This window comes from Ylistrum balloti, unplaced genomic scaffold (genome assembly GCF_031769215.1).
Source record: "Ylistrum balloti isolate Yb309-2 unplaced genomic scaffold, AGI_CSIRO_Ybal_v1 Utg370700, whole genome shotgun sequence".
Lineage (NCBI taxonomy): Eukaryota > Metazoa > Mollusca > Bivalvia > Pectinida > Pectinidae > Ylistrum > Ylistrum balloti.
In genome coordinates this window covers 720,494-732,916 of record NW_026782420.1, presented here as the reverse complement: position 1 = coordinate 732,916, position 12,423 = coordinate 720,494, and the positions used below count along the sequence as shown (strand labels likewise).

Below are 12,423 nucleotides of genomic sequence, written 5' to 3'. Positions count from 1 at the left end.
ATGCATTAATGTTACATATGACAGCACAGATGACACCACATAATTCTGTCACCACAATAACAATGCTACAACGAATACAATACATATTCTTACTTACAATATTCAAATACAACATAATCACAGAAGCATTACTGAGCACATATGTTACATGAAACACTGATCACAATATACTGTTCAATTACACATTTAAAATAATTTATTAATATTTCACTCAAACAATTACTCATTCAAACAGAAGAGATAAACAAGGGAAACAAATAGAAATAGAAAAAGGATTAATTCCATAGCTCACCACAAATTACATACAGCACACATAAATATGTACAAAGCACAAACAAAGAAATGTACTCACACTATACCCGGTATACACTGACAGGCAAATCATTTTTATGGATACTATACAGGTAATCATAAAACAGCCAATTCAGCATATTGTACTAAACGACAAATAAATATATTTTAAATCCAACAGAATTTGACAATCAACATAATAACTTAATAATTTTGACCCTGTTACATGTCATTGTTAAATTGCAACAATAAAATTTAACCAACTCACCGGAAATGGTGTCTGACGATAAAAAAATTGTTTTACCAACTTGCTAGATTCGTCCCTTTTGTCAATGTGCACACCATGAACATGACCAGGTATGACTCTGTTTACATTTGCCATATGTATGTATATATAGTTAGTTTTGACTATATAGCCATTTCTACCAAATTTGCCAGTGTTCCAGTGCCTGATATATCAAGACCTTGTTGTTTTATATCTATCATATATTTTTGGTAGGGTGGAGCTTTTCTTCAGCATATGCTTCCTGTTGATTAGCAGCTATTAACCAATAGCTGTCTGTTTGTTTATAAGGCAGTATCACATGTGTAGGCCATTTATCAGTTTGTTGTACCTAATGAGACAGGAAACAGAAGTGGGTACCCAAAGTTTGGTTTATGGTGTAATTTGTTTGCTATTTGACCAATCGTAGAGTAGCACTCATTAAAGGAGGTTTTAGCAGGATTCAATGTTTGCTCCACTACTGGAAGGCTGTAATAGTGGATGTAAAACCCATTGAATAAAAATGTAAATAGATGGTTTTCATTGTCTTGACAGGATCATTGAGTCAATCTGCTTCTCCTGGGGAGAAAACTGCAGTAGAAGTGTTGCTGACCATACCCATTAGGGCTATGTCAGCTCATAAATGTAATATTAAGGTTATCATACATAAGATGTGTATTACCAGGGGATAGTCAGAGGCTGAGGGCTTAGACATCCATAGGAAATCTGTATACAATGGTTAGCTGTAGACCTATAGGGACCAAGGAGCATGTAGTCTGCTGGTACTAATGTTAGGATGCACAGTGCTGTTACACATAACACTAAAGGCAGGGCTTAGCTATGTTTATATTGGGATACTGTACTCTATTAGTTGGGCTACTTAGTATTAGTTAACAATAGTTGGCACTAATGTTATGATCTTACATTGTTATATCTGTATATATTCATTATGTTCAGTTAATAAATAGTTGTTTGAAAGTGGAACACTTCATTATTGATCATACCCATCAACTGCAGCCAAAGCCTTTTGTAAGACTGTCTGTCTAGCATTTGTATCACATAGTCTCATGATGAGCGCACATTAACAGAGAAAAAAAACATTGCATTATGATATGAGTCACTGACAAAAAATGTTCCAGGTAAATTTATGGTGTTCCAAAATGGCAGTTAATGACAAATAGAAATGATCAGGTATGGTTTACACACTGTTCAAGTTACAAAAAATTACCATTAAGTAATGAATCTTGCTTTTGTAGATATCATGGGGTGATGATGTGGCTTGTTGAATTTGTCTCAAGACAAGTTCAAGAAAAAAAACCAATTAATTGTAATAATTGATTTTGTCAATATGCATTAGATATCATGAAAATTCTCTGACAGGAAAGTATAGTGTTTGTACTGAGTTCTACTGTAGTATCCCTCTTTGCTTTAGGTGAGTGGCATCCATTTTGAAATTGTCATGGAGTGTGTTGTATGATCTTCCTCAGTAGCCTAGGTATCAATGGCATCTAGAACAGTGCTGTATTAAAATAAGCTCAGTGGATGCTCTTTGTTCTGTTTGAGATTCAGTGACACTATTGAAAGCAATTAATGTTTAAATATATAAGTTTTCAATTTCTTCTAAAGATGGACTCGGTGAAACTGTCAAATTCATTCTCTTTATTTGTTCATGAATTCGACTCAAATTTGAATTTGATTAAAATTGATCTGGACATATGAATACATCCTTTACAAATCCTGTAATGGGGAAGAACCCCAACACATGTTTGATGCTAAACTCCAAAAGTACCAAATTTGAAAAAAGGCATGTCACCAGTGCAATGCATGTGACCTTTGGATAAGACTGTTTGTCTGGAGAAAGGTCCTGAGAGTCCTATTCAATAGCAATGTAAAAAGGCAATGCCTCAGAAAGAGCATATTATTTGCTAACCATTAATTTTTTGTACAAAACGTATATCAGTGATCTTTAGGGCTCAAAATATTGGAGTCCTGGACTCATGCTTTTCCTTTGGGACTTGCTTAGATTTTGAGAACCCATTATATTGCTTTGTTACTGGACTCTTTAAACTCTGGACTCACTAGAAAGAACACTTTCTAAAATTACTGTTTATTATTGTTGTGAAACAGTCCTGTGTTCCTGACAGTGTTTATGTACGATTTTTATCTGAGGCTCTCAAATACCCATCTTTTAATCCTGAGTTATCTTCAGAACCCAGACTAACATCTACAATGTAGATTTTTACCTGTTGTTGAAGATCTGTCTGAAAGTGTCATCATACAGATATGATAATTCATTTACACCACTTAAATTTCTGAGTCATCTTAGACAAAGAAACAGGTATCACTGTGATCTACTCTGTCTATTGTCTGTCCTCATTCAGCGTCTGTTATGAAAAAAATTCAAACTTGTCAGGCACCTGTTGCTATCCTTAAGACTTTCCACATTTTGTCATTATTTTTCACATCAGGAGGATCTATATAATCATTGTCTGTATTTCATTTGTCACTGTGTACTGTCCCTATAAAAAGATTTTTCACATTTTAATCTGGAGTTCCACAATTTTGATTCAACTCAAACTGGGTTGATCAGATATCAGTATGGCTGTCTTGACTGCCAACTTAAAAACATGTGTTAAATTTCTTTTCAAGAGCCATTTTTGCTATTGAAACTGAAAAATGGTGGGATGTTGAAGCTGACAATTCTGGGTTTAGAAAAATAAAATAAACTGAGCAAAGTAACATGACACTTATAACCTTCCAGTCATTATGTCTAAGTAATTGCAGTTTCAGCCTCGCTAAGTATAAAAGGCATGCAACTTGTCAACCAGGTTATCATTCAATTATTGTTTGTTCAAAGTGTAACACTTCTGTACCAACACCATGTGAACCTGATAGACGGTAAGAAAAGGTCAACATATTTACCTCAGGACAATAACATAGTGTAAAGATTGTCTTCAAATAAGGTAACCAAATAGATGAATCCCATGTGAAATAACTCTATCCCACATGGTTGCACTAAGTGACTTTTGCTATCATGATGTCATGGCAACTGACTTCACCTCCGGAACAGAATGAAGTTTTACACAATCTTGTTATGAAGAGATTGTGATTTTCAGCTCACCTGGCCTGTTGTTTGTCTGTCCCTCAACATTTTCATACAAATTGCTACTATTTGTGTATGATTTTTGACAAAATTTGGTCAAAAGCATCCCTAGGGAAAGAAAGAAAGATTGTATAAGTGTTAGGTCTCAGTACCCCAGGGGCATCTCTGTTAAGGCCCGAAAGGCAGATTGAAAAATTGTACTCCTTCTGTACTAGTGATAGGATTTTGCTTAAATTTAGCTGTGTGGTGAAAGGGAAATCAATTTTGTATAAAAAGTGGGTCATGGCCCCATGGGGAATTGGGAAAATGTAAGTTCTTAAAAAACCTTCTTCTATACAAGGATATTGTCCCAGTTTGGTGTGAAGTACCAGGTTGGAGAATACAAGTCCAGAACCGTAACTCTTGTAGCATGTTTTTCTTAATCAAGGACTGTAACTCTGGCAACCTTTGATATACTAATACTGAACCAAGAAAATTTTGCAAAAGGCACATAAGTGATTTTCACCAATACAGTGGAGTCACATGATTAAACGACATCTCACACCTTTTTTTCTTCAAAGACTAATCAGTGTTTTGAAGGACCAAAACCATAGAGGCAACTGAGGAAAATTACAATTAATTGAAATAAATCTCAAGATCAAGATGGAGAGGGCCAATAGCCCTATTATTAAATAGATTTCATGATTTTCATAAACCTGATAATTTAAGAAGTACAAGTACATGTTTTTATGAGAAATTGTGCCATTATTGGATTGAATGAGAATGTGACTGCACATTACAGCAGATTACAGGGACTGAATGTCCACCAGTCTGCAAACTGTAACTCTAATAACAATCATCAGATGATGAGCTAATCAATTCACCCTACAACTATGGCCTGTCCTCCATCCTGTAACAGTGAATGTTATGGGTATTTATTGAGAAGTACCGGATAGATCTTCCTCATATTCATTAGATAGGTTATCTTTGGTCCCTAGTTGTGCTTGTTTGATTTTAGGAATGATCTGAATGATCTGAAAAACAAAATGGCTGACAGGTCGTCATCTTGGACTTTGACAATGAAATGTTGTTATCGCTATTTCTTGAGAAGTATAGAGTAGATCCTTATAAAATTGCCTGTGCAGAGGATTTTCTTGGTCTCTAGTTGTGGCCATACCATTTGGATATGATCAGAATAACAAAATAGCACACAGGTGGACATCTTGGATTTTGACAATGAAAGTTTGTCATTGCTATTACTTGAGAAATACTGGTTGTGTCTTTCTAATTTCATAAGTAGGTTTCCCTTGTTTCCTTGTTCAGTCCTTTTGATTTTGGGATTGAAAAAAGAAATATTGCTGACAGGTGGACATCTTGAACTTTAACAATGAAAGTTTGTTTTGGCTATTTCTTGAGAAGCACTGAATGTATTGTTCTCAAATTCCCTAGATAGGTTCCTGTAGATCTCTTATTGTACCTGTTTGATTTTGGGACTGATCAGAAAAACAATATGGCTGACAGTGGGGGCCATCTTTAATTTTGATCATCAAAGTTTGTTTGCTCGGGAAAGACAAAAGTGGCTTACCAGGGGCTCACCACTTTAGTCTTTCTTCACTTTCATAAAAATACAGCTTATATTTTAAGACACTGACTATGTATTCTCTATATAGCCTATGATTTGACATATTAGATGTTCCTAAACTTTTACCATGGAAACACACTGGAGACCTCTGATTGGATGAAATTAAGCTATTATCTTATTAAGTTGAAAAATGGTATAAAAAGGTGAAGGAAGATGACAAACACAATGATGTCATTTTCAAGAAAAAAAAAGATTGCCATTTGGTTGCCAAGGTGACCAAATAAAGGCCTACTGGTAGTCAGCCATCCTGATGACAGATCTAGTTCTGTCCAGGCGTTAATCATTGGAAAAGTAGCTAAATACAGACTACCAATTCTGTACTTTAAATTTTCAGGTTTCAAAATGGCTCTCATATTCCACTAATTAGTAAAGACATGGTTATAAATACAGATGTGCTGGCTGACTGTGTTCAATAATGTATAAAAATCAATAACTCAGTACAGGTCTGTATAAACTTTATATTAAACAAAGAACATGGGAAACTGAGGACATTACACACTTGAATTTAAATGTTCTACTTGTTTCTACAATAACAATAACCATGTGCATGCAGTTTTATATTCAGTAATTAAGTAAAAGGTTGTCTCACTGCTATGTTCAGTTTTAAGCAATATAGCATCATGGGCTTAAGGTGTCACATACCTTGTAATTTAAACAAAACCATTGAAAGGATACAAGAATCTTAATATTGGTTTAAATGTCACTGAGTAAACAAATGCTCTCATTATAATGAGCATGTATTTCAACAAACAATGAATAAGCTTGTACATTTATATACATACCAATATAAACTGAAGCTAGAGAGGCCAGAAGGGATGCTATCACAGATAACCTAAAAATGAGTGAACTGACATGCACTTCTTGCAAGCAGTACATGTCTCTCAAAATATAATGTGTCATAAATCCTCCCAATATTACACATCATGACCTATCACAATACTGTATATCATAAATCCTCCCAATATTACACATCATAAACCCTCCCAATATTACACATCATGACCTATCACAATACTGTATATCATAAATCCTCACAATATTTTACATCATGAATTCTCACAATTTTATTTATCGCAAAACCTCACAATATTATATATCATAAACTCTCACAATGGTATATGTCATAAACCCTCTCAATATTACACATCATGAATTCTTAAAGTTAGGTATCATAAAAACTCACAATACTATAAAAAATTGTTTTTATGCAAAAAACAGGCATTCAAATGACCAAGTGACATCAGATCACTTGTTATACTGACCCGAGGTTTACTGACCAAGTGACATCAGATCACTTTCTGTACTGACCAGAGGTTTACTGACCAAGTGACATCAGATCACTTGTTATACTGACCCGAGGTTTACTGACCAAGTGACATCAGATCACTTGTTATACTGACCAGAGGTTTACTGACCAAGTAACATCAGATCACTTGTTATACTGACCAGAGGTTTACTGACCAAGTGACATCAGATCACTTGTTATACTGACCCCGAGGTTTACTGACCAAGTGACATCAGATCACTTTCTGTACTGACCAGAGGTTTACTGACCAAGTGACATCAGATCACTTGTTATACTGACCAGAGGTTTACTGACCAAGTGACATCAGATCACTTGTTATACTGACCAGAGGTTTACTGACCAAGTGACATCAGATCACTTTCTGTACTGACCAGAGGTTTACTGACCAAGTGACATCAGATCACTTGTTATACTGACCAGAGGTTTACTGACCAAGTGACATCAGATCACTTGTTATACTGACCAGAGGTTTACTGACCAAGTGACATCAGATCACTTGTTATACTGACCAGAGGTTTACTGACCAAGTGACATCAGATCACTTGTTATACTGACCAGAGGTTTACTGACCAAGTGACATCAGATCACTTGTTATACTGACCAGAGGTTTACTGACCAAGTGACATCAGATCACTTGTTATACTGACCAGAGGTTTACTGACCAAGTGACATCAGATCACTTGTTATACTGACCAGAGGTTTACTGACCAAGTGACATCAGATCACTTGTTATACTGACCAGAGGTTTACTGACCAAGTGACATCAGATCACTTGTTATACAGACCAGAGGTTTACTGACCAAGTGACATCAGATCACTTGTTATACTGACCAGAGGTTTACTGACCAAGTGACATCAGATCACTTGTTATACTGACCAGAGGTTTACTGACCAAGTGACATCAGATCACTTGTTATACTGACCAGAGGTTTACTGACCAAGTGACATCAGATCACTTGTTATACTGACCAGAGGTTTACTGACCAAGTGACATCAGATCACTTGTTATACTGACCAGAGGTTTACTGACCAAGTGACATCAGATCACTTGTTATACTGACCAGAGGTTTACTGACCAAGTGACATCAGATCACTTGTTATACTGACCAGAGGTTTACTGACCAAGTGACATCAGATCACTTGTTATACTGACCAGAGGTTTACTGACCAAGTGACATCAGATCACTTGTTATACTGACCAGAGGTTTACTGACCAAGTGACATCAGATCACTTGTTATACTGACCAGAGGTTTACTGACCAAGTGACATCAGATCACTTGTTATACTGACCAGAGGTTTACTGACCAAGTGACATCAGATCACTTGTTATACTGACCAGAGGTTTACTGACCAAGTGACATCAGATCACTTGTTATACTGACCAGAGGTTTACTGACCAAGTGACATCAGATCACTTGTTATACTGACCAGAGGTTTACTGACCAAGTGACATCAGATCACTTGTTATACTGACCAGAGGTTTACTGACCAAGTGACATCAGATCACTTGTTATACTGACCAGAGGTTTACTGACCAAGTGACATCAGATCACTTGTTATACTGACCAGAGGTTTACCAAGTGACATCAGATCACTTGTTATACTGACCAGAGGTTTACTGACCAAGTGACATCAGATCACTTGTTATACTGACCAGAGGTTTACTGACCAAGTGACATCAGATCACTTGTTATACTGACCAGAGGTTTACTGACCAAGTGACATCAGATCACTTGTTATACTGACCAGAGGTTTACTGACCAAGTGACATCAGATCACTTGTTATACAGACCAGAGGTTTACTGACCAAGTGACATCAGATCACTTGTTATACTGACCAGAGGTTTACTGACCAAGTGACATCAGATCACTTGTTATACTGACCAGAGGTTTACTGACCAAGTGACATCAGATCACTTGTTATACTGACCAGAGGTTTACTGACCAAGTGACATCAGATCACTTGTTATACTGACCAGAGGTTTACTGACCAAGTGACATCAGATCACTTGTTATACTGACCAGAGGTTTACTGACCAAGTGACATCAGATCACTTGTTATACTGACCCGAGGTTTACTGACCAAGTGACATCAGATCACTTGTTATACTGACCAGAGGTTTACTGACCAAGTGACATCAGATCACTTGTTATACTGACCAGAGGTTTACTGACCAAGTGACATCAGATCACTTGTTATACTGACCAGAGGTTTACTGACCAAGTGACATCAGATCACTTGTTATACTGACCAGAGGTTTACTGACCAAGTGACATCAGATCACTTGTTATACAGACCAGAGGTTTACTGACCAAGTGACATCAGATCACTTGTTATACTGACCAGATGTATGTAAATGCTGTGAACAACAATGTTGGACCTGACAGAACATTAGAATTTACAATCTCAGATAAAGGTCTCAGGTTCAATCCATATTTTTTATCGTGATGTCCATGCTGATGTATACATTTCTGTATTGGACTAGGAGTTGTGCCTTACACTATATAAGGATATACATTTCTGTATTGGACTAGGAGTTGTGCCTTACACTATATAAGTATATACATTTCTGTATTGGAGTAGAAGTTGTGGTTACACTATATAAGTATATACATTTCTGTATTGGACCAGGAGTTGTGCCTTACACTGGTAGAACCATCACAACATGATAATTTACCACAAACCAGTACATGAGGGCTAGATATGGGTCCAAACATAAGGATTTTAGGGTGAGAAAAAGGGTCATACTGCAGGAGGCTTGGGGAAGCAAAAGCCAACCACATACCAGAACCCTAGGACAAGACAAGGGGTCACACACCATTAGTCTAGGGATAAAAAGGGGTCACACATGTGGGCTCTAGTAGGTAAAGGTACAGGCCATACACCAGTACCCTAGGTTAACATAAGGAGTCTTAAACTAGAAAGGTAAATAAGGGCCAACGCAATGAACCTAGCTTTAGATAAGGGGCCATACGCCAATACCCTAGGACAACTTAAGATATGGGTCACAAACCCAGCACCATAGAAGAAGATGGTGGCACACCATAGGACTTTAGGGTAAAGGAAGGAGTCCCATATCAGAAGCTTAGGATAAGAACTCAAAATAAGGTTACGCACAGGACCCTAGTACAAGATCATGGGTCACAAGTTAAATATACCAGGACCTTAGAGCTAGATAAGGGAAAACTATCTAGGGCCCTAGAGCTAGATAAGGGACTGCAAGCTAGGACTCTTTAGCTAGATAAGGGACTGCAAGCCTGGACTCTAGAGCTAGATAAGGGGCTGCAAGCCAGGACTCTAGAGCTAGGTAAGGGACCACAAGCCAGAACTAGATAAGGGGTCACACCTAAGGATTCTTGATAAGACAAGGAGTAGTTATTAACTAGACCCTAGGACAAGATAAGAAGCCATTTGTAAGGACTTAAGATAACATGCCATAAAGCAGTGATCAAGGGCAAATTTAAGAGCACCACACCAGGACCCTAGAATAGTATATCAAGGGGCCACATGCCTTAGATCAGCCCCAGTAACATTGTCTATACTATGTAGTATGATAGAGAGATGCTTTTGTCAGGAGATGGCAGTGTATCATATGTGTATAGGTTGGATGGTGTGTGAAGATGTTGTGACCATAATGACGTTTCCCTGAAACTGCCCTGCTTTTCTCTAGAGGCCCATCTCACTCTAGTTTGTCTATACCAAGCCGTTGCTGGTCTGATACTATATTCCTGTCGCTGAAAGATCATGAATTTTTAAACTGTTGAAAATTACAGTTGCTGTCAAAAGGTGAGAGTTTGCTGCTATCTTCTGGTGTTGATGACGTGCTGATGGTGGGCCAATCACGCTTGAGATCACATCTCAAGACGGCCAATCAAGTCTGAGCATGCCGACTGACAGTGTTAGCAAGTCAATGAAAGTGAAAGCTAGTGCACGGGGAGCTGGAACACGACAGGAGGATGGCAACTCTCAGGCCATCATGAGTAGATACGACTCTGACATTGATGGACTACTGCCCCCTGGTGTCAAGTATGTTTACTAATTTCTTATAATGTATTACAAAATGTGAAGAGTTAAAAGGCTGAACAAAAGCTTACCTTACAGCTAAGGTCATTGCAATGGTCTCATCATGTTGGGTTCAAGTGATATAAAGCTGATTGAAGGAAATGGCCTTGACCCACTTACAAAATCATTCTACAACCATATGGAAGACACCTTGTATTGTAATAGTTTGCATGTAGCATGTTACGTGGAAACAGGTATTAAGTTTGTTCAGATGAATGAACTTTATCATGATGAATGATCAATTTACAATAAATGTATATTGTTTTAGACCAGGAGATATAGCATCAATTTACAATAAATGTATATTGTTTTAGACCTGGAGATACAGTGTCAATTTACAATAAATGTATATTGTTTTAGACCTGGAGATATAGCATCAATTTACAATAAATATATATTGTTTTAGACCAGGAGATATAGCATCAATTTACAATAAATGTATATTGTTTTAGACCTGGAGATACAGTGTCAATTTACAATAAATGTATATTGTTTTAGACCTGGAGATATAGCATCAATTTACAATAAATGTATATTGTTTTAGACCTGGAGATATAGCATCAACAATAAATGTATATTGTTTTAGACCTGGAGATATAGCATCAATTTACAATAAATGTATATTGTTTTAGACCTGGAGATATAGCATCAATTTACAATAAATGTATATTGTTTTAGACCAGGAGATATAGCATCAATTTACAATAAATGTATATTGTTTTAGACCAGGAGATATAGCATCAATTTACAATAAATGTATATTGTTTTAGACCTGGAGATATAGCATCAATTTACAATAAATGTATATTGTTTTAGACCAGGAGATGCAGTATCAATTTACAATAAATGTATATTGTTTTAGACCTGGAGATATAGCATCAATTTACAATAAATGTATATTGTTTTAGACCTGGAGATATAGCATCAATTTACAATAAATGTATATTGTTTTAGACCAGGAGATACAGTATCAATTTACAATAATGTGTATTGTTTTAGACCTGGAGGTATAGCATCAATTTACAATAAATGTATATTGTTTTAGACCTGGAGATATAGCATCAATTTACAATAAATGTATATTGTTTTAGACCTGGAGATACAGTGTCAATTTACAATAAATGTATATTTTTTTAGACCTGGAGATATAGCATCAATTTACAATAAATATATATTGTTTTAGACAAGTAGATATAGCATCAATTTACAATAAATGTATATTGTTTTAGACCTGGAGATATAGCATCAATTTACAATAAATGTATATTGTTTTAGACCAGGAGATATAGCATCAATGTACAATAAATGTATATTGTTTTAGACCTGGAGATATAGCATCAATTTACAATAAATGTATATTGTTTTAGACCAGGAGATACAGTATCAATTTACAATAAATGTGTATTGTTTTAGACCTGGAGGTATAGCATCAATTTACAATAAATGTATATTGTTTTAGACCTGGAGATATAGCATCAATTACAATAAATGTATATTGTTTTAGACCTGGAGATATTGCATCATTTTACACTTATTGTTTATTGTTTTAGACCTGGAGATATAGCATCAATTTACAATAAATGTATATTGTTTTAGACCAGGAGATATAGCATCAATTTACAATAAATGTATATTGTTTTAGACCAGGAGATATAGCATCAATTTACAATAAATGTAGATTGTTTTAGACCTGGAGATATAGCATCAATTTACAATAAATGTATATTGTTTTAGACCAGGAGATGCAGTATCAATTTACAATAAATGTATATTGTT

General features: G+C 36.0%; 1 protein-coding gene across 2 annotated transcripts in view; it reads left to right on the top strand.

Annotated features, from left to right (window-relative positions):
* Positions 1 to 12,423, top strand: part of LOC132557586 (WD repeat-containing protein 37-like) — a 29,881-nt gene that overhangs the window by 734 nt on the left and 16,724 nt on the right. For both annotated transcript variants that reach the window (XM_060222095.1, XM_060222094.1), the window contains exon 2: positions 10,359 to 10,611. In XM_060222095.1, coding sequence (XP_060078078.1) covers positions 10,469 to 10,611 — 143 coding nt within the window. In that variant the 5' untranslated portion in view covers positions 10,359 to 10,468. The remainder of the gene's footprint in view (positions 1 to 10,358; positions 10,612 to 12,423) is intronic.